Source organism: Indicator indicator, chromosome 9, assembly GCF_027791375.1.
Source record: "Indicator indicator isolate 239-I01 chromosome 9, UM_Iind_1.1, whole genome shotgun sequence".
Lineage (NCBI taxonomy): Eukaryota > Metazoa > Chordata > Aves > Piciformes > Indicatoridae > Indicator > Indicator indicator.
The window spans coordinates 5,827,707-5,844,129 of record NC_072018.1 but is presented as its reverse complement, the minus strand read 5'-3'; the positions used below and the strand labels follow the sequence as shown (position 1 = coordinate 5,844,129).

The window sequence follows — 16,423 nt, the reverse complement described above, 5'->3', positions numbered from 1 at the left end:
AATGAAAGACAGCTGTATTCCACATTCTACATGGCTCTTCAGAAATTTTTCCTGGTTGGCTTTTACAATCTCTTAAAAGCTCTTGAAACTACTAAATTGTACATACAGAACAAAATGCAAGAATGTGTCAGTTTTACTATTACTATATCTACTTGTTAATTCCCATACTGTGTACTTTAAATAGGCCTGGAGCTGACAGGTTGTTTGTTACAGCAGACTTCACATTTCTTGCCCAAAGCTAATGCAAAATGCTTGTAGGAAAAAGCCCATGTTTCCTTACAATTCCCAACCTTTTTTAAGCCACATCTATTCCCCTACATATTTTCAGAATGAGTTGAAATTTCAGAAAACAAATACAAATTTCTGCCACCACTAAATTACAAATGAAGTTCAAGACAATACTCAAACCTTACAATTTACACTGGTGGAACAGCAAGCTGGAAGCACGAAGTCAAATGTTTCTACCAGATACATAAGAAATTATTATGCAACAAAACATTATGCAATTTATTTAATTTTCAGCCATTGTTATTTAAAAGCAAACTCTAAAGTTTAAGAAAAGTCTAAGAATACTTCAAAATCTTTGAAGTACAGACTAAGCTCTGACTCCTCACATAGCACCCCCTGGCAGACATTTCTTATAATGAACTGAAAAAAACCAGAAAGGATAAGTTTCTGCATTTTATCTTTCTATTCTGTATTAAAAGAGAATGCAACTGTTGGAGAGAAGCAAATTAAAAAGGAATATACTAACAAATTAGTTAACCCACAGGAATTAAAATGATCCAGTGAAGAATTCTGTTGAGCTGTTACTAAAATAAATGGCACAAATGATAAATAGGCAGACAAAAATAAATTTCATTTTAACAAAGCTATTTTAAACGACAAATTAACACCACTTATGCTTGTGCTGGGCCCAAACACTACCAGAGCTACTTCCCATGTTGCTGTACTTGAACAGAGACAGCAACATGAATGGGGGGGGGGGGAACCCCTGCACTTTGCATCAAAAGCATATTACAAAAATAACTTCTCTTTCCCAGAGTGCTACTGTAGAGATCAGACCATCGTAAGAAGAATTCAGGGTAAACTGTTGCTGCACATAGCATTTCTTACTACTTTCTAGAAAGAAAGGGGGAAAAAAATTCTCTTTATTCCAACAAGCAGCCTTTCCTGCTCCCTGGAAGATTTTAATTCAAAAGTATCTTCTAGGTACTTCAGCCTGGCTTTTTTTCCTGGCTAACTTACAGCCGCTCTGTTGGCTGCACGTAGCTGCTCAGATTTTAGCACTTCAAGTGAACCTACGATACTGTGTTCAGTTCCTGGAAGAATTTAAATCATGTTTACCATTTTATTTTTATTATTATTACTTTAATAACCAGTGAAACATATGCACTTACCAGAACTCATTTACTTTGTGTATTATGGAACAGAAGCACCAATTTTTATTGTTAGAAGACAAGCATCTTCTATCTGAGAGAAATCTTAGTTTCCTAAAATCAGATATGCCTTCCCCCAAACCCTTGAGTTTCTCTTCTGATCTCTTTCTCACTCTAAAAACAAAGAAACAAAACAATGGTCTAAGCCACTACCCTGAGTCACTGACTGAACCTCACAATTCCACAGTTCCAGCAATATAGTAAATGTTTTCCTTAATGCAGTAACAGTGAAGTGGAGGAGAGAACTTGGGAGCAGGATGAGGTTTAGAGGTTTGGAGGAGAAGTAGACTAGGTAGGTAATACTGGTGGGCAGGGAGACATGTAGTGAAAAAGAACATGGTGGGCAGGGAGACATGTAAAAGAAACAGAGTCTGTATGACACTTCTGAAGAAAAGGCTCCCTCTCATTAAATCAGCCATAAGGTAGAAGGGAATATCCTTCAACAGACAAAATTGGTTAAAAACTAGAAACCACAGGAGTAAATAAATATCTTGCTAGAAGTGAAATGCCAAATCAGCTTATAGTAGTACCTACTCTGTTCAACATGATGGAGTTTCACTGTTGACACTAAGTTATTCACAACAGTAAACAGAACTTGACTGAAGAATTCTGAGTAGTGACTGACATAAACAGCAGATGATATTCAGCAACCTCAAAATAATGAAAATGTAGTTTTTCATACATTCTATAATTAAGTGCTATATTTTTTTGTAAATGCTACAAATTAGTATGGCCTCAACACAAAACAACAATCTCAAGGCAGAAAATGGCACTGATTACCTTCTTGTATGCAGGAACCAGTCATGACTTGGGAATGTAGCAAATAGGGTAGGGAAAGGGAAATATATATTTGCTCTGTTCTTATATTCTTCCTTAAGCATCATTTGTGGCTGCTCTTGTATTCCACTTATCAAGCTATTTGAATCCAGTGCAGCTGCTTTTGTTCTTATGTAGTGAAGTACTTATGTTCACTTCCACATTGTTACAGTCACATGCTTGCTTCCTTCTCTTTGTGTTGAAGACAACATTGGAAGCAACTACAAGATGCTTACACCATGTTATCTTTGTGAAATCAATTATTTTGTGTCTACGATAGGTTGAGCAGAAAATTTCAGACATATAATGAATACATACACAGAAAAATTCAGATATATAATGAATATACACACTTCTAACATTTATCAGAGGTTGCATGATATGGTAAATTAGCATTTCTAAACTATCATTTCATGCAACACTGACGACTTTCAAAGCAGTGTCTCTAGGACAGGGTAACAAAGCTCTATCAGAAGCTAGTATGAGCAGGAATCAAACTCTAGTATGGGCAGGAATTAATAAATTCAACTGTAGGCAATGCAGGCAGATCACATTTCATTAAAAAAAAATCCACCCACTCACTACACTGGAAAGTCACCGCACTTCTATGAATCCCATTTCCTTGCACACTTGGCAAACTGAAGAAGACAAAGCAGGTGAGCCTTGACATAACCTTGATGTAGTTTTAATAAGCAACATGGCTTAAAACATCATTTAATTTTGGTGCTCAGATACCTCAATAGTTCTGAGAGAATTATGGAGTGTGACCACAAAGCTGATCATGCAGCTTTCTTTGTAACTGAACAGAGAACTTGTGTCCATGCAAAACCAGCCCCACAGCCTTAGAGCATGTTTAACATGACTCTTGCCATCTCAAAAAAACAAGACAGCATAATGTGACTTCAAGAATGTGTTTTCCACATGCAGTACAGAGAAGCCAGAACATATGCAACCTAGTTCTCCCTGCTAATACTTTCTGCAAGTACCTGTCCAGTGTTTGGGTCAGGCAGTTTTATGGGGTTGGGTTTGGGTTTTGTAATTGAATTACTAAAGATTTTCCTGATGTTTAGCAATTACTACATTGTACAGAGCTATTTAACAGGCCTGTAATTTCAAGTAAATGTACCTCCCATTCTCTATGCAAGCTCTATCATAGCAATTGGAGCAAGCACAGCAAAAAATCTCCAGCTTTTTGAAGCTTGTTACACTATTCAGTACAGCACCTCATTTCAGACAAGATCCTCTGTGGTTGCCTGGAAATAACATTTCTCTTTAACTGTAATTTCTGAAGACTAACTATCTCCCCTAGTAATTCTAGAAAACACAGTTTTGGCTTTCTTGTATGTTAACTGCAGGACAGTTCACAATTTCTTTCCAGCTATAACAATCCTATGTTGTCACACATGGTATAAATGGTTATCTTCCAGCCTTACTGACCAGAAGTCTATGCATTAAAAGATTAGCTTTGCTAAGGACTGGTATGAAATCAAAAGTATATCATTTTCTATAATTGATTTTTCAGGTTTTTGTTTATTCTTTACTGTTGTTGTGGGTTTATTTTAAAGAAAAGAAGAATAAAACCAGATATACTAACATTAAGAATTATTTCTTCAGCATGAATTCGTAGTCTGGGTTAGGTAAATCAAACAAGCAGTAGTCATCCTTACTCTAAAGCCCTAACATGTAGATTTGCTCTGACCAAGATACATTTTATCTAGTAAGGTATCATCTGGCAATTGATGTTACAACCTAATCATCTCTGTCACATCAGAAACACTGGTACTAGAAACAACGGAAACTTTTGTGCATGCAAGCAGCATTAGTCAAGAAACTTTCTTTCTGAAGTATCTCCTACACTGAAGTAACAACTTAAAAATAATGGTTTCACACTGTCTTGTCACAGAAATAAAAGTGTTTTGCTTAAAGTAGCCCAAAATTTGTTCTGCAAATGCTGTTCTGGACAGCAGGTTGAGAGGACAAAAGCTTCAGTCATTTTGAAACTTCCTGTTCAAAATGAAATATATCATGAGCATGTATGAAAATTGGCATGATCAAGTAAAGTGTGGCCACTGTTTCCGGGGTTACATTTAAACACTGAGTATTACCAACTTCAAACGGCAATTTTTGGATGTTTATCTACATTTAGAACTAGACTGAATAAAAGCCTTCATGGGAGCCCTGGGTTTCAGTCTTTGGCTTAGGGACTTCTCATATTTTATGCAGTAATACCGTTTACTGTAAAACAAAAACGTTCTGTAATATTCCCTGTTCTCCTTTTTCTTTGGGTAATGTTCTCCGATTTCTTTCCTACCAAACTTCAACAGGAAGTCAAGGGCATGTTCTCACCCACAGCAAACTACAAACTGGCACTAACAGCACTTTCCAAAAGGGAAGAAGAGAAGGCAAGGGAACCACATCCTCCTTTCCATGGAAATTTTTTGCCTCGTTTACAGACAGTGTATCAATAGGATATAATCACTTCTTGTATTTTTAGAAAAACTGTTTTTAAGAGACCTGACTACTGCTAGTATACAGTATAATCTAAGTCCAATTCCACTATATTAGAAGATGCAATGCCTACCCAAGTTAAAAAAAAAGAAGGCAAATTAATTTAACAGTCTGTTTAGACCAGATCAGTTCTGGACCAATCAATCAGAGATGGGTTTAACCGTAGAATCTGAGAGTTAAACTACTGAATTTAGATACATTGCTAGCTGGTGCAATTCTGAGATGAACCACAACTGGAGATTTGCAGGACTGAGGTGTTAAAGAGCCTGCAATTTAGTAAAAAAAAAGTCTTTCATTATATTTAATCCTAGAATTACAAATTCATTTTATTTTGCTAAAGTGCACCTGAAGTAACGGTTTACAATTTTTTCTAGTTAGATATTAAATAGAAAATTAGTAAACTTAAACCATCCTTATATACCATAAAACCATAAGCTAGTTGAAGGTTAAGAACAGTGAAGTGATGCATGCCTCAGAATATGAGGCACCATTTAAAATGACTCTGTCCTGTTCTTCCTACTGACACCACCAGTTTACTCACTTGTAGCCATGATACCTGGAGGACATGCTGGTATCCCGTGATCAACTGCCCATCTGTAAGCTCCTTCACCAACTAAAAAGCTAGGAGACACAGAAGAGGGAGTTTAAGTAAAGCCATATAACAAATCCCCCTTTTCTTGCAATTATTTTTTTTCTATTTGGTTTGGTCATTTTAAACTTGTAAGCTGTCTACATTGCACAGCGATGTCAGCTAGAATTACATCTGGCAATCTGCGTAGTTTCACTAAAAGACTAGACAGCTCTGACGTTTAGTAATGGATAAAAACAAGTGCTATTAGATTTGAAATTAATTACCAAATAGCACCAGCTTTTAATTGCAGCTAAAACAGGACAAAATTGTCTAGACTCTTGCTCTCTGTAACAACTCAGCAAGATGCTGAAGACCGACAACATGGGATGAAATGAGGTGGGAATGGTAAGGAATTCCCAGCATAGTCAGGCAATGCTACAGGAATATCAAGAAGTATTTTGAGAGGTACGACACAAGCTAAAAATAAGCCTTACTGAGAAGGATGAAGATCTACCTCACGAGTTTTATCAAGCATTTGCAAAGAAGACAAGTCTACTGAATTTTTAACAACCTTGGGAAAAAAAAGAAAAAACACTCAGCAAGCTGTGAAGTTGTTTACTAGTCAGTACTGAACACTTTACAATACTGAGACAGTACACACTGCTGTGACAATGAATGATACCAAAAACGAACAAACAAAAAGTACATAGACATGGAACTTTTAAGGAGAGGAAAAACAAAAACATGCCTCAAAACGTAAGTAATGTGATTTTCACTTTGTTCATACTTGTGTCCTGAACTCCTAGATTCCTCTCCCTCCTGTATAAGGTAGGCAAAAAATGTATTTTCCAGTTCTGGTCCCACAGAATAATTGGATTAATTGAAACAGGCATCTAATTGATGTCTCAGAACACCACTGAGATCTTTTAAATTTTACCATTTGGATATCTTGAAAGGACAGAACAATCATAGAAAAAATAAAACTAACAACTGACCAAAAACCCCAAAACAAACCAACCAACCAACAAACCCCAAAACCCAGGATCTCAGTGCTTTGTTGTCTGTACTGCCTATACTGCATCTCCTACAAACTGATACAGAATTAGTTGGCAAGAGACTCCTACAGGACAGAGCATGAACTCAGTCCTGCCAGTAGTCAAATACCTGTCATCTAAACAAGTTCAAACACACTTCACGCCATCTCTTGGACTGTCCTGTGTTCCTCTTCAGCACACAGCACCACACACCACTGTATCAGCCACAGATGACAGGTTGGCAAGAGAGCAGGAAACAGCAGACAAGCACTAGGCAGCTACTTTAGTTACCATGAATGAGAATCATCCATGTATCCATGTAGAAAGGATGCAGCAGGCAACAACGAACAGGGCAATACTTCAAGCTGACAAACTCAAAATTACCTCTAAATAGCTACCACCAAGCTTGATTTATTGGGGGAGAGGGAAATTGGGGAATAAAGCCAGTGGGCTACAGAAAATAGTCAAAACTCCACCAAGTCTCAAAAGCCTTTATGGTAATTCAAAATACAAATTTCCAAAGGGAAGGGGGGGAACAACAAAACAAAAGATGAATGAGTTCCTGCTCTGCTACTCTGAAAATTGGTTCTGCACAAACAAGATAAAAAGATCTTTTTTGCAAATACATCAAACAGAGTACTCTGTAGTTGCTACAGGCTCAGAACACACAGAAGATGAAAACATTGCCCCAGCAAGGAGCCAATGCTTGGATGCACTCTTCAGTTCCAGCCAAACTGGACCATATTAAGGGGAAAACCCAAGTAAAAGCCTATAAAAAAGAGGGGGCTTAGGCAATTTTCTCTAAAAACATAGTTATTCTGGTGCTATCTGCTCCAAACAGGACCACTTCATTTGGGCTGTAGGGAGACAAGGCCACACCAAGCTAAACAGAAGTGCCAGAAGAAGATTACATTCATTAAAGATGGTCAAGGTGATCTCCAAGGGACAAATGCAATTTGCAATATTTATTATAAAATACAGCAATCACCCTGAGACTCTTACAAAGAAGAAATTGTTCTGAAGAAATACAGGAGACAGAAAGTGGTGCAGGTCTTCTCTCTAGACACTTTCTTGACTATGTACACAATGTCCTACCTGCAGTACTGCAAAATACTGAAACAATTACAAATCCCTGCAAACCCAAGTGGGGAGGAAAAAAACCCTAAGGGTTACTGCGAAAAGGATACAGATATAAACTTAGATAACAGTTCTTTGGAGTTCTAAGAAAGCAGACATTTAAGGTAAGAATTGCACTATCTAATAAAGAGATGTAAAGAAGCCTTTTGCCTCAAGAAGATCAAGGTTTCCGCGTAAGAAATAGGAAAATCTTCAAACTTATTATTCCAAAACATCTAATCCATTATGCTGTGACCAAATACCACTTCCAAAGATCCAGCCAGTACATCGCTGTGCTTTCATTTGGTAAATCTATACAACAAACAGGAATAACTTACATAATAATATGCAACATTTCCAAGTTCGGTTATTTTCTGTTCCTTGTATACACAGGCAGAAAAAAAATCCTGATAATATTTTGCTGAATAAAGCAAGACAGAAAGATTGAAGGACTTTAGAAGTTGCAACAGATGCACTCATGCATTCAGGGATTCCCTATTTTAAACTTTTTAAATTCAATTTGGAGAGTAGCATTCTGCACTCAACACCACAAAGTATTGGCCCAGAATGACACACTCTGCAGAGCACTCTACAGTGAAGGAGATACATCCATTAAGACACTGATCACTCCATCCAAATAAGCTTACCATCTCAGAATAAATTAACTCATAATCATTACCATTTCTGCTACTAAAAATTAGAAACATACCACTTGGAAGTGATTTTGAACTGTCACCATAACACTGGTTGCTTAAGAGGGGTAAACAGGCCAAACTAGTTGCCTCTATCTCATCTTTGATAGACAAGAATCTTCATAATGCCACTTTTACTAAACTCCCAGTTCCTGAATTTTTCTTGTGTGGTCAAATGTTCTGGCCAGAAAAACACAAAGCTAGCTTTGATCATTCTACAGAAATAGTCTCTACCACTAGGTTTCATTAATGAGACAGGTTGTTAGGCTAAGCATTATCTGGAAGATGCCCTGATATGCTATTTGTCCATGAGAATCAAGATGAAACTTGCATACCATTACAAATAAACATCAGGTACTAAAATCCTGACATTTGGTAGGAATGCCCAAATCTACAGCTCTTTTGTTATTTGATTATATATATTCCCAGCTTGTGCAAGGATGCATTTCAATCCCCAAACAACATCATGCTAAAACCTGCCAGAAAAGCAAGGCATGAAATTATCATCTCCTACAATGAACAGGAGCTCTCTCATTTTGAACTTGGGATATCCCATATGAACAGGAACATCTACCAAGACAAGTCTAGAGCACAACCCATCACAACCCACTAGTACAGATTGTTCCCAGGGTAACTAATTTGCTCTAAAAGAAATGTGTGTTCAAAATCCAGAATGGAGAAAAGGAAATGAAAATACATATTAAGTACTTCAGGGCCACAACACTTGCACAATAAACTGTATGTGTTGGCTCCAAAGACAGTTCACCTCTTGCCTTGAAATTTTTAGCTCCTTGTCTTTAAAAAGATCTGTTAGCCAGGACCTTGCACAGGCTTTGAAAGATTCAGTCTTGTCCTTCAAGGGCAAGAGGATATACTTTCTTTTCCATTCAGTTATTTTTTCAAATAAAAGCAGAATCAACCAAGGCATGAAGTTACTGCAAATGTGCTAAAATGCCCAAATGCTCTTTCTTGCAAGAATTTGAGAAAAGGCTATGACAATACATACAAAATAAATCACAAGTGCTTGCTCCTGTAGTTGACTTCAGTACTAGAGATCTGGAACACCAAAAAACCCTACCTCTCTTTAACATAACTCTCTTCAATGTAACTCAGCTAAACCCCACTTTCTCCTGACATTGGAAGAAATGAGCTACTAAAAGCAACTGAAATTCAAGTTCCTATTCTTTAGTAAACTCCCATTAAAAAAAGAGGCTCTGTCATTCATTACAGTTACTCCTTTCTCCATTAAAAAAGAGTTTTAAATATAAAATCTTCTTGCTGATAGTTTGGTTTCAGAGTAGCTTTTTTTGATCTTTGAACTTCCTTTGCTGCACAACAGAAGACTGGAAGACTGCTTTTCCTCACTGTTTAAACTGGAATACTACACAATCCAGCTACTGCCTAGTTGGCTAATTTTACAAAAGAAGAATAAGATACTAAGGAGAGTAAAATTTAATAACCTAAATATATGTATTTTGAACTACACAAATGCTGGTTTTAATACATCTACAAATATTGTGGTCCATTAGTCAGGAAGTGGTAGCAAAATTCTGTGGTAGGTATGGTAACTGATAATAGCAGTCAAATAATATCAATGAATCATTCAAGCTCTCTCTTCTTGACAATTTAAGCTGCTAATGAGGATAAGATGCTTTTACAAGTAACCAATTCTGACACATTTCTTGGATTCTTCCCAATACGATCCAGTAATATTTCCATTTGTTACACATTTAGTAGTTACCTTTTCCATTTAGGTTACTATACCCACCTCAGTAAAGCAGCACATTATTGTAAATACCATTAAAACTATCTTTAAAATAACATCCCTGGCTAAAACAAGAGGAAGTTACTAAACATTTTCACAGCTGCAAAATAAAGCCACAAATACAGGCAAGAAACTAGGATTCTTTTGTCTACTTGTTAAAAACTATGTTGCTTTTTTTAAAGGTAGATGAGGCAAAGGCAGTAAAATTTCATTTTAATCTTGGTTTATTTAGGGCATCTGTCAAAACATTAGAGTAAGAAATATAAGAATTCAGTATGAAGTAGCTGGAAACAAACATGCAGACAGAAATTATCACAAAATGGTGTTGCCACTTACACTTCATTCTACTCTCATCTTCATCAAGTACACAAGAAGTTTCAAGATCAGAGAACAAAGTTGATCTTTGTTCCCTTTTTTTTCAAATGCACCCTATCACTGATATTTAAAACAGCAGCAGCCTTCTCAGGATAAGATACAACCTTCAGATAGTTCATACAGTAAAGACAAAAGACCCAAGTAAAAATCAAGCATAACAAAGCAATTACCAGGGTGGAATTCTGCCAGCAGAGAGTTTTCCCTTCTGTCCTTCACACAACAATCTATTTGCAACTGAAACTGGATTCTTGATTCCTGAAAATAAATATTAGCAACAAATGGGAACAAAACATTAACAAAAAGTTCTTTCCACATAGGATTGTAGTGTTCACTTTGGCAACAGAAGTGAGCTTCCTCCTTTAATTTCCAAGGCTTTGCAAAGCCATTGAGACACCTTACTCAATTTATTAACAGCTTCATCAGTTTTTCCTTTGCATGTTCTACCAGTAGTGACAAGACCACCTAATAAACACACTCCTCTCCTTTTGTTTCTTTTGAAAAGAAAAGTTCATATTGAAATATTCAGAGTGATCTACCACAGAAATCTCAAACTATATCTATGGCATTCTACAGGCCAAAGATATTGTCTGAGCATTAATTTTTTCAAGATGGAAAGAGCTTTATTTGGATCTATCTGGACAGAACAGGGATTATAGCATGCAGGCTTAGCTTTCTGTCACTCCCTCATTTCCTCCTTCCCCATGGTTGGAAGAATACATTTTGTACCAAACAAGTCTTGAAACATAAATCTAAAAAAAATAGTGAAACTAAGTATCTACACAAGGAAGTTATGACAATGGATAAGAAGCATTTTAGGACAAAGAAATGTTGTCAGAGCTAGTCAAAAGTAACAGTCAAGGTTGTTCAATGCACTCATAACAAAACCTGAACAATCCCTATTTGGGACTGTATACCTGTATGTGTTTGGTACTGAAAGCTAAAACAAGACAGAAAAAGGAGAAGCAAATTAGTTTTCAGATTAAGTAAATCCCATATACAAATGTATCTAACTTTATAACTGTAACACACAAAAGAGTAAATATAACTGAGCATGTAAGCGAAATTATAATGAAAAAAAACTTAAATTCTGCTGTACAGAAAACTTTATGTCCCAATCAAACTGCTGAACAGATGAGCAGCTCTGCCCACTCTCAAGAAAAGCATGACAGGCTTCAGTTTGGAGGTTAGAACCCTGCATAGCCTTCTGACACTACAGAGGAAAAATCAGAACCCTGGAATCCTAACTTAAGCAATTTAACTAAGAGACAATAATACCAATTGACCTTATGACTGAATTATATAATAATTTCTTTGACGAAATAAAGAACAAAAAGAAATATAGAAGCATAATTTAAATGTTTGTCACCTTTTAATTATTGCACTTTATTATATAACTTATATTCTACAAATGAATGTGAGCAAATTCACTCCCAACATGAGTTTTCTGTCATACAATTGTTCTGAAAAGGATTAACAGTGAACTAATACGTCACAGCAAGTAAATTAATACAGAACACTATTTAAGGGAGCAGGAATGTCTCCTCCTTTTTTAAACGGGGCATTATTTACAAGCTGTGTGTGTCCTTCCAAAAAGAAAAAAAAAAATGTAATTGATCCTTGCACTTAAATCACTAGTTAGCTTAACAACATGTAGTTAACATACCACTCAGTGCTCCAACTGCTCCAAAATTTAATGACTTTCCATCCATTATACTGGCATCGCATTCTATCTCACCCAGAAGGTTTAGGTTAGACCCCAATCCTGCATTTGTAAAAGGAGAATCCTAAAAATAAGAATGAAACATCATAAGGCCACATTCATCACATACTAGATCAATGCTTTTGTATAACTTATCTGATGACACTACTCTTGGTATGGTGCACTTAATTCTAGTAGTTTCTTCTGCCCCAGCAAAATCAGCAATTCGAGCAAGGCATCGCAATTAATTTGTAATGAGTACAAAAGGAAGAGAGACCACAGAAAAAGTCCTTTACTTTTCTTAACTTTGAAATTAGCAAGTAGTAAGTTCAAAGCCTGTTTTGCAACATGTTGATCGTAGAGAGATATTTCAAGTGTTGTTAGTGTTTGAGTCAATAAAACACCCTCTTCCTGAGGAATCATGATTAATACATAATAATGGAACAGACTGTTGATTTTATGCTACTCATCTTTATTTTCTGCCTTTTCCTCTGCATACAAGCAGCAACACAAGATTTTACCCCATACCACAACAGATCTTCAAATTCACTGTGTGTATTTCATTGTGTTGTCATCATGTTCATTTTGACAGCTGTATCTCACAGCAAATAAGCAAATTCGAAAATATCTTAGGGTAATGAAACGCTTACAATTTAGTTCACAGGGAATAAGTTTCCTTACAGAGGTGGGAGAAGTACGATTTTTAAAAGGTTACCAAGATAATGGCCTTGGAAAGGTGGAAGACTGCAAAACAACCACTGGCTTAACTGACTTTGTTGCTCTACAGGTATGAAAGGGAATCAGGTCAGTGGAGTTTAGAACAAAAGGAGCAGAAAAGCAATGGAAGGAATCTGAAGGCAAACAGTGAATTCACTGAAGAAATAACAGGAATGCATTGAGTAATGTTTACTCTCAGTGCTGTCCAAGTTCCCTGTCCATGGGTAATCAGAGTGCATAGACCTGCACTTCTGAAGTTCTGTTCCCAAAAATATTTGCTCACTGCATTATACTCAAAAGCATTAGCAAAGACGAAGAATTTTGTGCTTTACAGATTTGTCACTACCACAAAGCAAAGACAGCCCTTATATTAAAAGCAGATCATAGCCAAATAAAGGAAGTAAGAAGTCCTAGTAATGTTGTCTAGAACCCCTCTGTAGCCAAGTCACAAAGCTCTCTATCATCTGATAAATGTAATCAAATCAGGGTAGCAAAAAAAAAAAAAAAAAAAAAAATGGCACTAGTTAACTAACTTTCTGAATTCTAGATGTGCCTGATGCTTTGACACAGCATCCTTCCTTGGCACAGCATCAAGGATAGACCAAGAGAGAACTTACTCAGAGGATTTCAAGACATTCCTTACAGAATACTACAGAACACTGGATAACTAAGAACTCTAAACCAACAAAACTGTAGATGCCTCTTCGGTTGCGTAACTTTTTTCATTTTAGGACTCAGAAAGAATCTTACCAGTACAATCAATCACAACACAAGTAACTCCTCCAGTGAAAAATTAAGATGGAATTCCAAGCACCCATTCAAAACTTCTGTGGAGTTTTACAATCAAACTGCACTCAATTAAGAAGATGGTCTCAGAATTGCCAAGAGGAAGATGGTCTACTCTAACAGATCTGAAAGGTGATATGCTAACACCTTCAGACCATGCAAGAACTGGGTGTGAACACACGGAATTTTTGATACCTAACTGAGTGTCTTGGAGATAAGATGAGATATAAAGTCTTTGAAATAAGGCAGGAAAAAACCCTTTGTTAAAGGTATTAACAGAAATTCAGACCTACTTCTGAGTAGGCAGGGACTTAAAATACACCATACAAATACACTGCTTTTTGAAAACATCAATCTCTGCAAAGTCTGATCAAAAGATTAAGATCATTATACAAATGGAGAAATATGAGAAAATTAAGGTGTATTTTGAAAGGAAAACTCTAACCTTCAAAGAATGCAGGAACATTATTACAACAAAAATGTGCATGCTTTCAAAAAGGGAAATAAATGAACTGATCTAACCAAACCAGTCTCTTCATACCCTTGGACTGAAAAACGCAGTACTGTGAAAACCGTATGACTACCATAGCATGGGGAAGAACCCAAACAAAGCATGTATCCACAAAGAGGGAGGAAAGGAAAGGAGCATAAGGTTTACAATACAGAAGGTATCTTCAGCAATATACTTCAAAAAAAAAAAAAAAACCAAACAAACCAACCCCACCCCACACACATAAATCCACCAAGAACACCCCATCGGCTGAAATCGGCCTTTGTATTTCTAAGAAAACTGAAAGCAAACCAAGCATGACCTTTACACGTTGAAAGTCCTACTACCATAGAAAAGTTGAAAAAAAAAAAAATACAAACGGCTAATCAAAGCATTTTAACAAAACACAAGCTTTCAATTATGGGAAAAATACTAAACTACCCTGGCAGTTATCCCTAACTTAATAACGTAAACTTGTAGCAAAGGAGATAATACAAAGCTTTAGGATGTGAAGCAAGAGTTTCGTTTTCCCAAGGTACCCATCTTGTAAAAGCTCTCAGTTTTTTCTTTTAGAATCCTTCGGACTTCCAGATGTATTTAAAAAGTGTCCTAGCAGCAAGCACAGGTATGCTGAAGTTTCTAACTGCAGTCAAAATTTGGAATGCTTGAAGAAGTCACTCAACACTATAACATTAATAGCCCTTAATTACATCTAAGCATATAGTCACAACGCTCTATTTTCATCATGCATCAAAGAATACTTCATTCATTTTCGATATGCTTTTGACCATGGTTCATTTGTAACTTTTGAAAAAACTCTACAGGCATTTCTTTTCACATGCTAAATTAAAACTCATCTTTCTGTGGGCAGATAGTGACAAGAAGTAATAGTCTACAGGGATGAGTCATGCTCCTCTCAGTTAAACCAGCTCAAATGTTCCCAAAACAACCACTTTTGTCACAGATTACTGTTGGCCACACTGCTGCAAAATATCACAGGATTGTTTTTAATGACCACTAACAACTTACAGTTCATTACCCATTAAAAGTTCATCTACGGTGACTGCTTTAATACAAGGCCACTACCATTGTGCTTTCATCTTTAAACAGAAGTGCCTGGGACTAAAAATGTATATTCAAACCCCTTAATTACTATAAACATAACCAATAAATGAAACCAAAGAAAAAACACTTCAACAAAAAACAAAGTTTCACTGCAATATTTTGCTGACAGCAATGCAAATGCACTGCTTGACCATGCCAACAAATTTCAAATATCCTTTGAATTGATTCACAGCAACAAAATGCTATGTAAACTGAGCAACAGCATCGAAACTCAAACTGACATCAATCATATTAATTTCCAATTTAAATGATACTCTGGAATAAGACTCTCCTGGAGTTAAGGAAACTAGTGATCTGCATACAGCATTACTAAACTTCACGTTTGAAATCTTACTTTACTACAAGCTTATGTTCCTGACCCAGTACCCAGGACAAGTGCAGGGTCCTGCATCTGGGGAGGAAAAACAACAGGCACCAGTACAGGTTAGGGGCTGCACTGCTTGAAAGCAGCTCCATGGAAAAAGACCTTGGAGTCCTAGTGGACAGCAAGTTCTGCCTGGGACAACAATGTGTCCTTGTGGCCAAGAGAGCCAATGGGATCCTGGGGTGCATCAAGAAAAGCGTGTCTAGCAGGTCTAGGGAGATTCTTCTCCCCCTCTACTCTGCCCTGATGAGACCACACCTGGATACTGTGTCCGGTTCTGGGCTCCCCAGTTCAAGAGAGGCAGGGACCTGCTGGAGAGAATCCAATGGAGAGCCATGAGAATGATCACACAACTTGAGCACCTCCCCTAGGAAGAGAGACTGAGAGACTGTTTATTCTTGAGAAGACAGAGGGGATCTCAATGTGTATAAATATTTGAGGGGTAGGTGTCAAGTGCAGTGGGCCAATCATTTTTTGGTGGTGTGCAGTAATAAGACAAGGAACAACAGGTACAAGCTTGTGGAGTTTCCTTCTCTGGATACATTCAAAATCTGTCTGGATGCATTCCTGTGTGGACTACCCTAGGCAATCCTGCTTTGGCAGTGAGATAGGACCTAGTGATCGCTGAAGGTTCCTTCCAACCTCTAATGTACTGTGATACCTGCACAGAAGACTTTCTGAAGTGCTCTACAGTCAAAAAGTCTGAAATTGCACACTATTCTCACAGCCAGCCATAAATGCAATCAGCATGTGGTTTTGTTGAAAACTGCAAGTTTTAACAGGTATATGTGGAGGGGCGGATCCTCAGCCCCCCCAAAAAGCTGACCAAGTGCCTTTATGTTTCAGGAGAAACTCAGCCTTCATATGGTGGCCAATAGCAAGAGTCTAAAAAAGAACTGGTAATGCAATAATGCTTTTGTAGAAGA

General features: G+C 37.0%; 1 protein-coding gene across 2 annotated transcripts in view; it reads right to left on the bottom strand.

Annotated features, from left to right (window-relative positions):
- Positions 1 to 16,423, bottom strand: part of TASP1 (taspase 1) — a 77,784-nt gene that overhangs the window by 54,188 nt on the left and 7,173 nt on the right. Inside the window, exons 4-6 of one of the 2 annotated variants that reach the window (XM_054383656.1) lie at positions 11,980 to 12,100; positions 10,487 to 10,571; positions 5,305 to 5,384 (exon numbers count right to left, since the gene is read on the bottom strand). The exons of the other annotated variant lie outside the window; for it this stretch is intronic. Coding sequence (XP_054239631.1) covers positions 5,305 to 5,384; positions 10,487 to 10,571; positions 11,980 to 12,100 — 286 coding nt within the window. The remainder of the gene's footprint in view (positions 1 to 5,304; positions 5,385 to 10,486; positions 10,572 to 11,979; positions 12,101 to 16,423) is intronic. 2 annotated transcript variants of the gene reach the window in all.